The sequence below is a fragment of the Scatophagus argus genome, chromosome 8 (genome assembly GCF_020382885.2).
Source record: "Scatophagus argus isolate fScaArg1 chromosome 8, fScaArg1.pri, whole genome shotgun sequence".
Taxonomy (NCBI): domain Eukaryota; kingdom Metazoa; phylum Chordata; class Actinopteri; family Scatophagidae; genus Scatophagus; species Scatophagus argus.
Window position 1 is genome coordinate 26,041,051 of NC_058500.1, and position 16,423 is coordinate 26,057,473.

Sequence of the window (16,423 nt, forward strand, 5' to 3'; positions counted from 1 at the left end):
CATCACAAAATGCCTTCCTAGTAGATAATGCAAAAGACTTTCCAACTGATGACTGTTCAATACGTATGAGTTGAGATTTGATAGCTTGTATGTTAAGTGGTAGCTGTTAAGAAAATGGCAACAAACGAACGAGAACTGAAATAGGGCACTTCAGGACAGCCACCGAGTTGAACAAGGAGGACAGGGAAGTCAAGGTCTGCTCACTCGTCTGCTCACTCATGCTTCTATCAGCAGAAACAGCCAATGTGGCAGAAATCGGAGGCTTACATACGAGTGCTGTATGAGCTAGCAGAGAACCGTAAGTTTGGCCACAAAAGCAATGTACACATCCGTGATAGACTGGTTGTGGGTATAAGAAACACAGTGTTGTCTTAGGAGTTCCACCTCAAGCCAGATTTGACTCTAGAACAAGTTATCCAGCAAGTACAACAGGAAGAGGAGGTTGCTAAACAGATTAGCCTCAAGACCAACCTGGCAGAGCTGCGAGTGGATAACGTTAATGCCGGCTGGAGCCGGGAGAGGGGAGGTCAGTGAGGCAGCAGGCCTGGATAAATGGACTGTCACTCTGAATATTGGAAATACACCCCTAATCTTCAAAATAGATATGGGGGCAGATGCAACTATCATAAGTGAAAAGACATTCTGGAAATTTTCTAAAACCTACAGACTGGGTCCAGCTGAGACACCCATTGTTTGACCTGGAGGTGAGCTTCAATGCATAGGGTGGTTCACTGCCAATACAGAATACAGAGGCAAAACATACACTTTCCCAGTGTACGTGATAAAAGGAAATAGCAGCTGCTTGCTCAGTTGACCTGAAGCAGTAAAAATGGGTTTAGTGAAGAGGGTGGAGCATGTCAGCTCTGTGTTTGGAACCAGCGGCCTGGTAAAAACTGAACCTGTTAAAATCATCCTCAAGGAATATGCACAACCATATGCTGTACATACTGCTAGACGTGTACCACAGTCACTAATGTCTCTAGTAAAGAAGGAGCTGTTACGGTTGGGAATGAGGGCATCATCGAGAAAGTAAAACAACCCACAGAGTGGTGTGCTGTTATGATCCCAGTGTTAAAGCCTAACAAAACAGAGGTCCGATGTTGTGCAGACCTCAGGAAACTAAATCCAGCTTTGAAAAGAGAAAACTATGTGCTACCCACCATAGAGGAAATTATGCTATGGCTCTCAGGATTTATAGTATTCACATCATTGGATGCTGCCAGTAGATTTTACCGGATTCTCCTCCACGAGGAAAGCTGCAAGTTAACCACTTTTATCACTCCTTTTGGAAGATATGCTTTCCATAGACTCCCATTTGCCATCACAAGTGCTTCAGAAATATTCCAGCGTAAAATGGCAGAGACTTTACAGGGGCTGAACGGAACCTATATGGATGACATCTTAGTGCATGGAGAAATGGAAGAAAACCATGTTAGACATCTGGAGCAGGTCTGGAAGTGAATAAGGCAGCTGGCCTCAAACTTAATAAGGACAAATGTAAGTTCAGACAGCAACAGATTCACTTCTTTGGACATACCTTTGATGAAGACGGGGTGAGGCCTGACCCAAACAAAGTGGGCAGGGTTGATAATTTCCCACCACCCCAAAATGTAGCAGAGCACAGACGGTTTCTGGGTATGGTGAATGACATGGCAAAGTTCATACCGGAGCTTCCAACAACAGGACAGCCCCGCTACGAGCTACTGAAAGGAAATGTAAAATGTAAAACTAACAGGTTCTTAGTTTCTAAGCCGTAGGTGAGAACTAGATCGAGTGTGTGATTGTGGCAGTGTGTTGGTTCATTCACTATCTGAAGGAAACCTATTGAATCTAGGAGTGAACTAAAGGCGGTCTTAAGACTGTCAGAGACCCACTATAATGACTTTATCTGTACTGAGCACTAAACTAGATAAGAAGTCAGAAAACTCAGACAGGAACTCTGAGTAAGCAGCAGCAGGTGGGCGATACACAACAACTAATAAAACTGGTTTTTCTGACTTCCACTTTTGGTGAGACAGGCTGAGAGTGAGACTCTCAAATGAACTATAGATAGATTTAGGTTTGGGGTTAATCTGAAGACTGGAGTGGTAGATTGCTGCCACTCCTCCTCCTCGGCCTGTGCCTCGAGGAACATGATAGTTAATATAACCAGATGGAGTTGATTCATTTAAACCAGGCATCTCAAACTGGTCCACAGGAGGGCCGGTGTGGCTGCAGGTTTTCTTTCCAACCAAGTAGCAGCACACCAGACTTGACTCATTTAATCAACTGATCTCCGTCTTCAGACAGTTGATTGGTCAAACGGTGTGCTCTTGGTTGGTTGGCACAAAAACCTGCAGCCACACCGGCCCTCCTGTGGACCAGTTTGAGATGTCTGATTTAAACTAACATACTCATCATGCTGTAACCAAGTCTCAGTGAGGCAGAATATATCGGACTGATGATCAATAATTAGATCACTGACTAGGAGGGATTTAGAGTGGAGGGATTGTATATTTAATAATCCACATCTGATTGTCCAATTTTTTGGCTCTAAATAATTGCTAGTTTGTATTTTAATGAGGTTATTATGATTAATACTTCTTAAATTTTGTGCTGGTTGGACTACGGGAGGACGAGGCACTGACACTATTTCTATGGGATTGTTAAACTTAGTATTACTATGTGCATTTATATTTTTATTTATTCTACTTTTAACGGAGGGCGGCAGTCCTACAGAAGCAGCAGAGAAGTGTGTAAGACAGCGACTCTGCTTCCTGGCCTCGACCCTGGGTTGTCAGGGGGTTGGTTGTCTAATAAACTTGGCTATATTGGTAGAAGCAAGAGCCTAAACAGGCATGTTTGATGGCTAATCAAGCACAGTAACACCATGGTCATTGAACCAGCTTTTGGTACCTTTGGCAGTGTGAGCAGGTGCCAAGTCCTGTTGCAAAATGAAATCAGCATCTCCCTAGCTTGCCAGCAGAAGGCAGCATGAAACTCTAAAATTTCCTGGTACAGTCGTCGCCAGTCAGCTATGCGAGTATCTCCATAATTACAGCCTATTTCAAGTAATTCAGTCAGGTTTTAGGGAACATCACAGCACAGAGACCACACCGGTAAAAGTCACCAACAACCTGTTAATGACCTCTGATCAGGGCTGTGTTTTAGTACTTGTCCTTCTGGATCTCAGTGCTGCATTTGATACCGTTGACAACCAGATTCTTTTACAGAGACTAAAGAATCAAATTGGTATAAATGGAACTGCTTTAAGCTGGTTCAAGTCCTATCCATTAGACAGACATCACTTTGTACATGCACTTTGTAAATCACAACTCGTCTATGCACACTAAGGTTAGTCATGGTGTTCCACATGGTTCTGTGCTTGGCCTGATCCTATTCACAATCTATATGCTCCCACTAGGCAATGTGATCAGAAAGCACTCAAAATTTTCACTGTTATGCTGACGACACCCAATTATATTTATCAATGAAGCCAGATAAAAGCAATCACCTAACACAACTACAATCCTGTGTTGCAGATATTAAGTCCTGGATGACCCACAACTTTCTTCTATTGAACTCTAAAAACTGAGGTTCTACTAGTTGGTAGAAAACATCTTAGAGAATCTTTAGCTAATGATATAGCCTTTCATAATGGACTAGCTCCTGCCTTTAGCACCATTGTAAAGAACCTGGGTGTTAGCTTTGATCATGACTTGTCTTTCAACTTGCACATAAAACAAATCTCGAGGACTGCCTACTTCCACCTTTGTAACATTGCAAAAATCAGGCACGTCCTTTCCTTAGATGTTCCTGAGATCCATGCTTTTGTTACCTCCAGGCTGGATTACTGTAACTCTCTTTTGTCAGGATGCTCTAAAAAGTCCCTCAGGACTCTGCAGCTCATTCAGAACTCCACAGCTCATGTTCTGACTAAGACTAAGAGGCGTGACCACATTTCTTCTGTGTTAGCCTCTCTACATTAGCTTCCAGTAAAATTTAGAGTAGAATTTAAGATCCTCCTCCTAACATAGGAAGGACAAACAAAATCCACTGCTACACATGGTCTGGTGTAGAACCGCTTCCCAGGGTGTATGTACAGGAGTGGACTTCATTCAGAATGTTTTCCAGTCATTCGATTTCTACATCTCTGACAAAACCATTTGTGCTTCCATATACCAAAGCTCTGTTTTCAACTGTTTAACTATCCCTGTTTTTAATAACCTGTACCTGTTTTTAATAACCTGTGCAAATAGGTCTATCAGCTGACAAATTACAACATTCTTGTCTAAATACATTACAAGTTTTGCCTATCTTTCTTTCTTTCTTTTTTTATTGTTTACTGTTCCAATACTCTGTTACCAGTCTACATTGCTCTATTTTCACTAAATCTTGTCCAGATCAGATTATCATACATGTCTGTAATACGCTCAAGGATCTTTTCCTCCCGGGAAAGCTATGCAGGTGTTGGTTGTTCTTCTTCTTCGAGTTTCAGCACTCCCCAGTCACTGGAAGTCAGCATAGCTACAGTCATCAGAGCTCCCAATGTTTTCCCTCCTCCAGCTGATACAAGCAAAGATTGCCTATGTCATACTCACACATAGCACAAGCATTTGTGCATTCCATGAGGGTCTAAAAACCATTCCCCTTGCAGAGACTTGGGTGAAGGCATCTAGCTGCAACATACATGCACCACATTTCTCTTAGGAGCACCTTTTATCAAGCTTGACTTTTGAAAGATTGTCACAGGCGTCTAGCAAATGAGCAATGCGGAAGCAGGCACTCTCTGAGATATGACAAGGTTCTTGGCTCATAATGGTTTTTTTTTTTGAAAGTTGCTTCCTTCAAGGAACATGCACTTGGTGCTGTGAATGGTGATGTCGTTGTTGTTATTGCTGACTTAGATACTTCACAGAGATGCTCTTATCAGAACTCTTAGCATTCATATTTCCCAAATACCTGCTCCTTACTCTCATTGGTGTTTTAATTTTTTAGGGTTTACATTCATTGGCTCACAAAGCCCCTTACCGTCAATGATATGGCGCACACACACATCGGTTCTTGCAGAGTTAAATGCTACTCTCTGAAAAGGGGAGGGACTTGGTTGATGACGTGACAGCTTCTCATTGGATGAGAAGGCCTGTCAAAATCAGTTTGACGACGGGTATCCTTATATACTCTCTGATGTGTTTATAAAGGAGAGGAAGAGGCTCTGCCACCCGCTCTATACCAAAATTCATGGAGGGAGCGGAGACCAGAAAAGGGGAGCACTGAACTGTATCCTACAAATCATGTATAGCTGGAGGTTATGTTTTGAGCAAATGTAATTGTCTGTAATGTTGAAAGTCCAGTAAAGAAACTTCAGAGCATATTCTGTCCAAATGCCATTCCTTTTCGTATATTAAATATCCATCCATCCATTTTCTATACCGCTTATCCGTCAGGGTCGCGGGGTATATTAAATATGTTGTTTAAATTGTATTTCAATTTAATTTAACTTTATTAAACTTCTCTCAGCCTATGGTATGTGCCATTGTCATCAGCAACACCATTTCATCAAGACAGTTCCCCCCAAAATACAAGTGCTGAGGCTAAAGAGTTGCATATCAAAGCATGTTGTGACTTGGCTGCATGTTTTGTGATTAGAAAGTTGAAAGGTATTACATTGCCTTGGATACTATACAGAGGTGAACCAAGATGTAACATCAAAATATGAAAATATGTGTCCTAAAAACAAATAATTGTTATTGTGTCTTTGAAGTTAATATTCCAGTCTTATGGCTTTTCCAGTTCGAGGGTAAGACCTCCTTGGGGATGTCTATCTTCAACCTGAGCAATGCCATTATGGGCAGTGGCATTCTGGGTCTGTCATATGCCATGTCAAACACAGGCATCATCCTCTTCCTGTGAGTACCAGAAATGCAAAAATTGAAGTATAAAAACTTTGAAAGAACTTCAGATTTTTTAAAAAAGAAAAAAAAACCCAACAGTCTTGAGAATTAATGAATATTTCATATTATGGATATGTTTCTACAGATTTGTAATGTATAATAATGTATAAAAAGTGAGAATCTGATATGAAACAGTGATTTGTACACTGAAATGAATACCCTATGTTGATATAATATTCACATATATACAGTATGTAGAATAAATCCAGATTATTCCCAAGTGGCACTTTCCACTTCTTATTTTGCGTTGCATAACAACGATCCTAACAGTTTAACAGTACAAGTTGTACAACATTCACCTTGAAAAACTGACACTCAAAGTGCCCCATGTTGGCTGTTCATGGCCTATTTAGTATTAAAATATTAAATTTGAGTGATGCTGCATTTAAATTGGGGTGCAAGAAGAGGCAACCTAAAGTGTGCTTTTGTATCAGATTGGCTGTACTACTGAAATGTTTTTTTACCTGGTCCCCTGAAAACCAGATTTCTCCAATGACAGCCACACTGTAATGGCCGGCTGTAGCTTTTAAAATTTATTTCAAGGACTCCAAAGAAGTTGGAAAGAAGTGAAGCAGCTTTTATAAATTATGGTTCAAAGCTTTGCAATACACAATGAAGCTAATCAATATGTAAGAAGCGACATTAATGTCATTACCTACCATAACTCTTTTACAGGATCCTGCTGACATGCATTGCCTGTTTATCCTGTTATTCCATCCATTTGCTATTACGCAGTGCTGGAGTTGTAGGTAAGTATTAATTCAGTTTAGAAAATAAATTAAGAAAAACTTACCAACATCTCTTTTTTAATAAGAATCGCTTTATTTATAGTATACACACTGAATTTGTCTTCTGCATTTAAGCCATCCTTAGTTGAACACACATGCAACACTGCAAATTACATGCAGTGAAACACACAGGAGCAGTGGGCTACAACTATCAAGCGCCCAGGGACCAAATTCACTTCACTTCCCCTCTTGGGTATATAACGTTAATTTAGCTAGTAGCCCTTTACCAATGTTTCACTATTCGTAGTCAGTTTGTTAACATGATTCTGTGTTATTGATTTCCACAGGTATTCGTGCCTATGAGCAGCTTGGCTTGAGAGCTTTTGGTCATCCAGGAAAGATTCTAGCAGCTGTCATCATAACATTACATAACATTGGAGGTAAGATACTGTTATACAGATGTAGTAGATGTAATGTCCCAGTGTTTTCCATTTGTCTGGGGTCAAGTTGAAAGGCCAGCAGAAGCCTGGGAAACATGAGACTGCTGTTGCTGCTGCATTGCCGCTAATGACTGCTGCAGCCTAGTTGAAATGGGAACTGGTGATGGGTGCATCTCGAAATCCAACCTCCACATTGGGGTTGCTGCAGTACAGAGACTGCAGGTTGCATTGGAGGTTACTACTGCAACACAGATACTGGAGGCTGCTGCAGTGCAACTACTAGGACAAGACAAGACAACTTTATTTGTATAGCCCATTTTTACAAGCAGTTTGTCTCAAAGGGCTTTACATAACATCACAGCAACATGAAAAAAGAAAAACTGCCAGAAAAACCTTTAACAGGGAAAAAAAATGGGAGAAACCTCAGGATGAGTAACAGAGGAGAGATCCCTCACCCAGGACGAGCAGATGTGCAATGGATGTTGTACAGGCAGCCAGGGCCGCAAAAAGGCTACAGTTATCACAAGTGCCATTATCAGTAAACTAGGCCGAGGAATAGCTAGTCATCAGGTACACGGAGCAGGAGAGAGGTGAGGAAGTGGAGGGAGAGAGTGAAGCCATAGCTAAGTATGCTAAGTATGCTAAGTAAGCTAGCGATCCAACTGCAAGTATATAGGCGAATGGATGAGTACAGAGGCAGCTTTCTAACAAGCTTGTTGACTAAGCTCAGGTTGATGTAAAGTGGCGTTTACTGCTATAAAACGCTATAAAAGTTAGAAAAGTAGAAAATATGTGGAGAGCGTCTAACACGCAGCAACAGAGCACTACATGCACAAACAGGAAGTGACGCAATACGCTCACCATGAGTCGGAGGAGGAGTCCAGTAGAGTCAAACCCCAATGAATTCTGAGAGTACCTTCAAGACCACAGATGTCAAGTTCAAGCTGAAGGAAGAATTCGACGTGACGACTGCGGATAGCCGAAATACCAAGACTGTAATCAGGATTTGCTGCAGTGTAGGAACTGGATACTCAACACTGCAGAGCACGGAGTGGAGGACTGGAGGCTTTTGCTTGGGCAGTCAACTAAAGGTTCAGAGCATGTGTCAGCCAGTGAACCAACTGAAGACCAAGAGTTGGTGTTGGCCAAGATTCCAACTGGAAACCAGAGTCAGGAGTGGGTCAAGCTATCACAGGACAACCAGAGTGATGTGTCAGGCAGGAGTGCTGGAAGGAGCTTAGCAGACTGTTGGCTAGCCATCTCAGAAGCTATAGCTAACAAGAGGCTAGCTGCATGCAAGCATAACATGAAAAAACATGGGCAGAGACCCTGGAACAACTTCCCCAAACTTCTTTTGTGACATCCCAAGAGCGGCGGGTCCCTACTCCTGACTTGGTGTTCTTCTCCTATTCCCATATAAACACACAAGATGAAAGATGAAAGTGACATATTGTCATTGGAGGGAGCTCACTCCAACGAAATTCGTGCTCTGCATTTAACCCACCCAAGTGACGTGCACACACACACACACAGCAAACCCGGGGCAGTGGGCGACCTCGTGCAGCGCCCGGGGAGCAGTGGGGGTTAGGTACCTTGCTCAAGGGTACCTCAGCCATGGACACCAGTACGGGGAATCGAACCAGCGATCCACCGGTTACGGGTCCGACACCCTAACCGCTGATCCACGACTGCCCACACAAGTGTTATGCCTGGTGTTTTTTGTTATGCTTTGTCTTTTGATTTCAGTCCATGTGCCATGTTTCATGTTTGCCTTGTCATGTGTTTCCATGTATTATGTTCAAGGTTTTTGTCATGTCCTGTTTTATTTTGAAAAGCGTCACTTCCCCTGTGTGTCCTGTTTTCTTGTAGCTTTGCTTTTAGTTTTCTTGATTGCTTTCTCCCTCCTAATGTGTGTCACCTGTGTCTCATTGGCTTGTCTATTTAGTCTTTGTCTTCCCAGCCACCTTTGTCAGAGCGTTATTTTTTCTGTCTTTAGTGATCATGCCAGGAAACCATTTGTCTTGTTTTGCCTTACCATGCCATGTATTATCAGGAGTTTTTTTTTACCACAGTTTTCTTAGACCTCATGCCACAGTAAATGTGCTTTTTTCAGTTTAGATTTTGTTAAATAAAGACGTTTGCTCGGACCTCTGCCTTGCCTCGCCTGCCCGCCTTTTGACTTTGCATCGGGGTTCAGCCCTTTTTATGCGTCAGCGACGCCGACTTCTCTGACACCAAGCATGTATGCCAGGTCATACAGTTTATGTTCTACACCAATGTGTGCAGCCTCAATTTTGTACTATAAACAAAGTTTAATAAACTTACTCAAACAGAAGCTGGAAAACTCAAGTAGGCCTAACTGAGAATAAATTGCATTCAGAAATCAACAAAAAGTTAGTAAGTATGTAACACAAAGAGAATTGCTGGAATCAGGAAAATGATGTAGGAAGACAGATGCCACAGGCAACAAACACAGACAAACTGACACAGAGGGAAGACACCACACAATTTAAGTAACAAAGGAGATTAGACAAAGATGTAAAAACAATCAGGGCAGGGCAAGTAACAGAAACCGGAGGGAAAACAGATGTACACTGGAAATGTAAAGATAAACAAGAAACAAGAGGCAAAAACCACAAAATTAAACAGGAACTAATGAAATAGAACTCCAATCCATGACAATGTGGTTGAAGCCAGTCAAGGTCCTCATGGGAACAAAAAGTATGGACAGTTGCTCCCTGTGTCTTATACTATGCATGACACAGGACCTATCACAGGCAAGTTCCGAAACTTTTGCTTTTGTTTGTCTCTCCTCTTGAGCTATTGTTTAAAGTTGCACAAGTTCTCTTGTCTTTTGTGGCATGAGGTGTGTTTTGGTATGACAACAGGAAAGCACTGAGGTGCCTGCTGAGGCACTGTGTACCTTGAGAGGATGCTACAGCTTGCTTCATGGTCTGTACAAATCTTCCAGCAAGCCCATTTTTAGCTGGCTTGATGTGCTCAACAAAGTTCCATGGATGTCTTCAGATACTAGTTGTGGTTCATTACCAGTATTAACCTGTTGCAGTACACTAAAACAGATGAGGATAGACTTTAGCTCTTTCGTGGTTTTGTCTGAGGAGGTAATGTCAGTTTTCTTTGCCATGGTTCTTCAGGCCAGTCCCCTAGATGTAATAGAGCCAGCAGTGGGAGAGTTCTCAAAGTCATGTTCTTGTCCCTTGTAGAGTAAGGTCCTGCAATTTCTCCCTTTATCCAGTCTGTTATACTTTACTTGTGTACCAGTATCCATTTGCATTCACACTCCTCTGTTCTCTAACACTGATGTGACTCACAGTCCCAATCAATAAAACATGCACTGTACTATCAAAGTCATAAAAGCACATCACATAAGGTGATGAGACTCAACGGAGTCTCAAAAGAACCCAACAGGCTGTCCTATCAGTACACCACATTAATGAATACTCTGTCTTTTCTTCCCCTACAGCCATGTCAAGCTACCTGTTCATAGTAAAATCTGAGTTACCACTGGTCATCCAAGCCTTTCTTGGCCAGACATCCAGTTCTGAGTGAGTAGTACTAATAACTTTGAAATCTACAAAATGCATGAAATTCAATATCAGTTTCGTCTGTGTGTCCATTACAGATAGGATCAGATAAAAGCAAGATAAAAAAAAAATCTAGGCAGTATCAATTCATATATTAGTGTATCTCTCTGTTGTTTCTCAAGTCCTGTCTATGGTCAATTGGTTTCTAACAAAAGTAAATCTTTGAAAACACATAAATAAATAGTTTCACATTTTAATAAAAGGCACTCTTGTTATCATATGGTACTCAAACAGGGAAATCTGCATCTGTGACTAATTGGCTGCACAATAATCTACATTTGGCAATCTAGTGTTAAGTCAACTAGCTCACATATATATCTTATTATGGGAATTTACAGAATGTATAATGTTAATGTTTGGTATTGAGGCTCTGTTCTTTTCATTTCCCACAAGAAAGTACCAACCTTGGCAGGATATATACAATATTTACTTCCTCCCTTGGGGAAGGCAGTCTCTGAGCCTACACATGGATGCAGGATGGAAGTGTGGCTTAAAAAAATGCAATATGAACAGCAACAGCAAAAGATGATAACTTAGCTTTCCGATGCAGCGACAAAAGGGTTAACAGAGCACTAACTGCTTAAGTACACCACCATGATGAAAAGGGTTTGTTGAATAGATATTGCCGTGAGAGTAGTATGTCATATATGTCAAGTGAAGCTGCCTGGACACACTGACTTCCCTGCAGTAAGACAGTGTATGTGTGATTGAGTCAAAAGAAATAAAACAACAACAAAAAACTATATTGTATATGTTTATGGTGATGCAGAGACATTGCAATGGTGTGACAGCGTGTTTCTGGACAACAGTGGAGCTCTATGGCACACATGAATGTTATGCAAGGGAAGGCACAGACAGTAGGACCAAAAAGTGCGACTTGGGAACTGGACTTGAAAGTGAGTCACAGTCTTGGGAGGGCTGAGATTCAATACACAGGTGGGCAGTCAAAAGAGGCAAAATCAAATAACACGTCTGCGCAAACACCGCTCCTTTACCATCTTGAGTGTGTCTCTGTTTAATTGCTTACTCCTCCCTAATGTGTTGCAGCTGTGTCTTATTGTCTTGTCTATTTAGTCCCAGTCACGTTTGTCAATTTGCTATATTTGTATTTGTACTACCTACTCTGGGGCAGCCTTCTGATCACAGTAAATTTTTAGGATCGTCTGTTGTATGATCGGCTGGTAGAGACCCTGGTGCTCTGTGTCTGAAAATTGAAAGGTTGTTATTTTAGCTGTGTGCAGGTACCCTTCTTTTTCTTAATATTACGCTATCAGACTACAAGCTACAACATACATTGTTTACAGTTTTTGATTGCTCTGCTCAGTGTGAATTGATTCACAATCCAATGCAATCATTTTGTGAGTTCTAATATAATATAATATACTTGCTTTTAACTAGGTTTTGTGTATGATCATATTGTATTCCTTCAGAGCATTAGTTGTGTGCCTGCTCAGAAATAAATGCTTTGCAACTGCAAGATGCATTTAAGCTCAAACTAAACACTGCAGGCAGTATATCAGGATGTGAAGTAAGTCAAGAAGGAAATTTTTCAATTTAATTTATATAGCACTTTATACAATCAAAATTGTCTCTAAATGCTTTACCCGAGCAAGCAGACAGTGGCAAGGAAAAACTCCCTTTTAACAGAAAGAAACCTTGAGCAGGACCTGGCCCCCCAATGAGAACTATCCTGCTAATAGTCGGCTGGGTGAAGGAGGGAGGGGGGGGGGGGGGGGGGGGGTGGGAGGTAGACAGGATAGAGAGGATGAAAGAAAGAGAGAGACAGAAACATACATGCAATAAACATCATACATTACAAAGGACAAACATGACAGGTTGTTATAATTGGAATTCTGAAGACTATGTGTTGTATGTATTTGTTTTTTAGCTGATATGTTGTTCAAGTTAGTTACAATAGCACTAAATAGAAGAACGACATGGGCAGATGTTGATAGTAGACACTGGGTTTGTCACTGGGTTTGTCAGAGGATGCAGTTCAACATGTAGATCTGGATGGAGAGATACCTGCAGAAAGATGCAGAGAGAGAAAGAAAGGGAGGGAGAGACACAAAACTACGAGGAGAACTGGACACACAATTAGTAACATAAAATAATGAATTACATGTTCATCTAATAAGAGGAGAGGAGGTGGGGGAGTAGAGATGGTGGTGGTGTTGGGGAGTTGGGGGAACTGCTCGGTGGATCATGTTTGTGTCCCCCGGCAGCATAGAGCTATAGTAGCGTAGCTATGATAGAGATTAAGAATTAACAGTTAGTCAGACAAGTCAAGAAGTGACTGTAACTATGCCTACCAGCCCTACACACTTTGTTTGAGGCTAACTATACGCTTTACTAAACAGAAAGGTTGTAAGTCTAGTCTTAAAAGTGGAGGTGGTGTCTGCCTGTTGAACCCAGATTGGCAACTGGTTCCACAGTAAGGGTGATGATAGCTAAAGGCTCGTCCTCTCATTCTACTTTTCTGAATTGTGGGAACTGCAAATAAACCTGCACTCTGTGATCTGAGTGTTCTATTGGGAATATATGGGACTATTAGATCCTACAGGTATGGTGCGGCTAGTCCATTTAGGGCCTTATATGTAAGTAGGAGAATTTTTAAGTCTATTCTGAATTTTACTGGAAGCCAGTGAAGAGAAGCTAAGATGGGGGAAGATAAGATCCCTTTTACCGATTCCTGTCAAAACTCTAGCTGCTGCATTCTGGATCAATTGCAGGCTATTAAGAGAGTAATTTGGACATCCTGACAATAATGAGGTGCAGTAGTCCAGCCTAGAAGTAACGAAAGCATGGACAAATCGTACTGGAGGCCAAAGTTATGCCGTCCAGACAGAGAATATTATCAGCTATTCTAGTTCTAAGATGTTTGGGGCCAAAAACAATTACCTCAGACCTCAGAGTTTAATAGTATAAAACTGGAGATCTTCCAGTCATTTATGTCCTTAAGACATGCCTGGAGCCTTGCTAACGGCTTTGTTTCTTAAGGATAAGTACAACTGAGTGTCATCACCATAACAATGAAAGTTTATGCCGTGTTTCCAAAAAATATTTCCTAGAGGGAGCATATATAAGGTGAACAGGATGGGCCCAAGCACTGAACCCTGTGGAACACCGAGGTTAACCCTTATATGCGAAGAGGAAACATCATTAAAATGAACAAAGTGAAATCTGTCTGATAAATATGATTTAATCCAGCCTAGTGCTGTCCCTGTGATCCTAGTCTCATGTTCTAATCTGTGTAATAAACAGTGTATGTGATCTACGGTGTCAAAAGCAGCACTGAGATCCAGTAGAACGAGTATGGAGACAAGCCTGCGGTCTGATGTCATGAGGAGGTCATTTGTAACTTAACCAGTGCTGTTTCTGTGCTGTGATGAAACACTTCAGACTGTTTCTGTGTAGGTGATCAGTTCACTGACTTGCAACCACTCTTTCAAGTATTTTAGACAAAAATGGGAGGTTGGATATCAGCCTATAGTTTGCTAAGATGTCTGGGTCAAGTGAAGGTTTTTTAAGTAATGGTTTGATAACAGCAGTTTTAAACTCCTGTGGTACATAACCTGTTGTTAAGGATAAGTTGATCTGATCTAAGAAGGAAAAGCCAGTCAAAGGAAAGATGTCCGTGAGGAGCTTAGTTGGGATGGGGTCTAAGAGGCATGTGGTTGGGTTAGATTTATTAATGCTGGAGGTCATATCTAAAACTGTGTGTAACGTGGCTGCAGTGTTGTTGACAAAGCAATCAATTTTTGCAGGAGTAATATTTAAATCAGTACGCTCTGTTGTAATGGTATATGGTGCTGAAGGGAGCTGTGATGGGACTGCATCCCTAAACCTGTCTACAATATTCTCAGAGAGGCATCTGGTATAGTAGACCTTTTTGTTGTGTGCCGTAAAGTTTGTTAGAGTTAGCTCAAAAGTTATAAGTGAATGGTCTGAAAGGAGAGGGTTTTGAGGGACAACTAACAGGTTCTTAGTTTCTAGGCCATAGGTGAGAACCAGATCAAGGGTGTGATTATGACAGTGTTGGTTCATTTACTATCTGAACGAAACCTACTGAATCTAAGAGTGAGTTAAAGGCTGTCTTAAGACTGTCAGAGTCAACATCCATATGAATGTTAAAGTCACCCACTATAATGACTTTATCTGTACAGAGCACTAAACTAGATAAGAAGTCTGAAAACTCAGACAGGAACTCTGAGTAAGCAGCATCAGGTGGGCGATACACAACAACTAATAAAACTGGCTTTTCTGACTTCCAGTTTTGGTGAGACAGGCTGAGAGTGAGACTCTCAAATTAACTATAGATAGATTTAGGTTTGGGTTAAAACTGAAGTGGTAGATTGCTGCCACTCCTCCTCGGCCTGTGCCTCGAGGAACGTGATAGTTAATATAACCAGACGGAGTTGATTTGTTTAAACTAACATATTCTTCATCCCGTAACCAAGTCTCAGTGAGACAGAATTTATCGGACTGATGATTAATAATTATATCACTGACGAGGAGGGATTTAGAGTGGAGGGATTGTATATTTAATAATCCACATCTGATTGTTCTATTTTTTGGTTCTAAATAATTGTTAGTTTATATTTTTAAGAGGTTATTTTGATTAACAGTTCTTAAATTTTGTGCTAGTTGAACTATGTAAGGACGAGGCACTGACACTGTTTCTATGGGATTGTTAAACTTAGTGTTACTGTGTGCATTTATATTTTCATTTATTCTACTTTTAACAAAGGGTGGCAAGTTCTACAGAAGCAACAGAGAAGTGTGTAAGAAAATTTTCAACAAGCTACAGCAACAAACAGAAATGTAGCAAGTAGCAAGTATGTAGTAAGTAGCAACTTTTTGTTTCTGCTGTGATCTCAACATTAACTAATTGGCTTATTAATGTGTCACCATTTTTAGTTATTTTTACACTGTACAAAAGATAGAATAGCTTAAAACCTAGTAAACACATTAGACCCTGGTGAGTATGTAAACTTTCACATCACAGCCACTTATCCAAGTGTAATAGATATATCATAAGAATCCTATATATTTGACTTCCTTACACTAGGACAAATTGAAAAATTGCAGAACTGACTTCACTTTTGTTCTAGATGCACACCGTTTTATATTGTTTCTGCCTGTGCTTTAATGTCTATGTGTTTTACTCCTTGTGTTCTGCATCTAGTGAATGGTTCATGAATGGAAACTACCTCATCGTCATCGTCACTATCGGCATCATCCTTCCACTAACTCTGATGAAACACCTAGGTACTTCCCTCAACCTCATCATACTCAACAACTCCTGAAAGTAACAACCAAGCCGTCTTTTGAGAAAATTCCATCCATCCATCCATCTTCTTCCGCTTCATCCGCGACCAGGTCGTGGGGGCAGCAGCTTGAGCAGGGATGCCCAGGCTTCCCCAAGGCGTTCCCAGGCCAGCCAGGTGACATAGTCCCTCCAGCGTGTCCTGGGTCTCCCTCAGGGCCTCCTCCCGGTGGGGCATGCCTGGAACACCTCCCCAGGAATGCGTCCAGGGGGCACCCGAAACAAATGCCCGAGCCACCTTAGCTGGCTCCTTTCGATGTGGAGGAGCAGCGGCTCTACTCCGAGCTCCTCCCGGGTGACAGAGCTCCTCACCCTATCCCTAAGGGAGCGCCACGGCACCCTGCGAAGAAAGCTCATTTCAGCCGCTTGTATGCAAGATCTCGTTCTT

General features: G+C 41.5%; 1 protein-coding gene across 2 annotated transcripts in view; it reads left to right on the plus strand.

The window, feature by feature from the left end:
- LOC124062876 (sodium-coupled neutral amino acid transporter 3-like) overlaps nucleotides 1-16,423 on the plus strand; it is a 44,966-nt gene that overhangs the window by 20,720 nt on the left and 7,823 nt on the right. For both annotated transcript variants that reach the window (XM_046395925.1, XM_046395926.1), the window contains exons 4-8: nucleotides 5,773-5,888; nucleotides 6,609-6,682; nucleotides 7,009-7,101; nucleotides 10,586-10,667; nucleotides 15,895-15,977. In XM_046395925.1, the coding sequence (XP_046251881.1) occupies nucleotides 5,773-5,888; nucleotides 6,609-6,682; nucleotides 7,009-7,101; nucleotides 10,586-10,667; nucleotides 15,895-15,977 (448 nt within the window). The remainder of the gene's footprint in view (nucleotides 1-5,772; nucleotides 5,889-6,608; nucleotides 6,683-7,008; nucleotides 7,102-10,585; nucleotides 10,668-15,894; nucleotides 15,978-16,423) is intronic.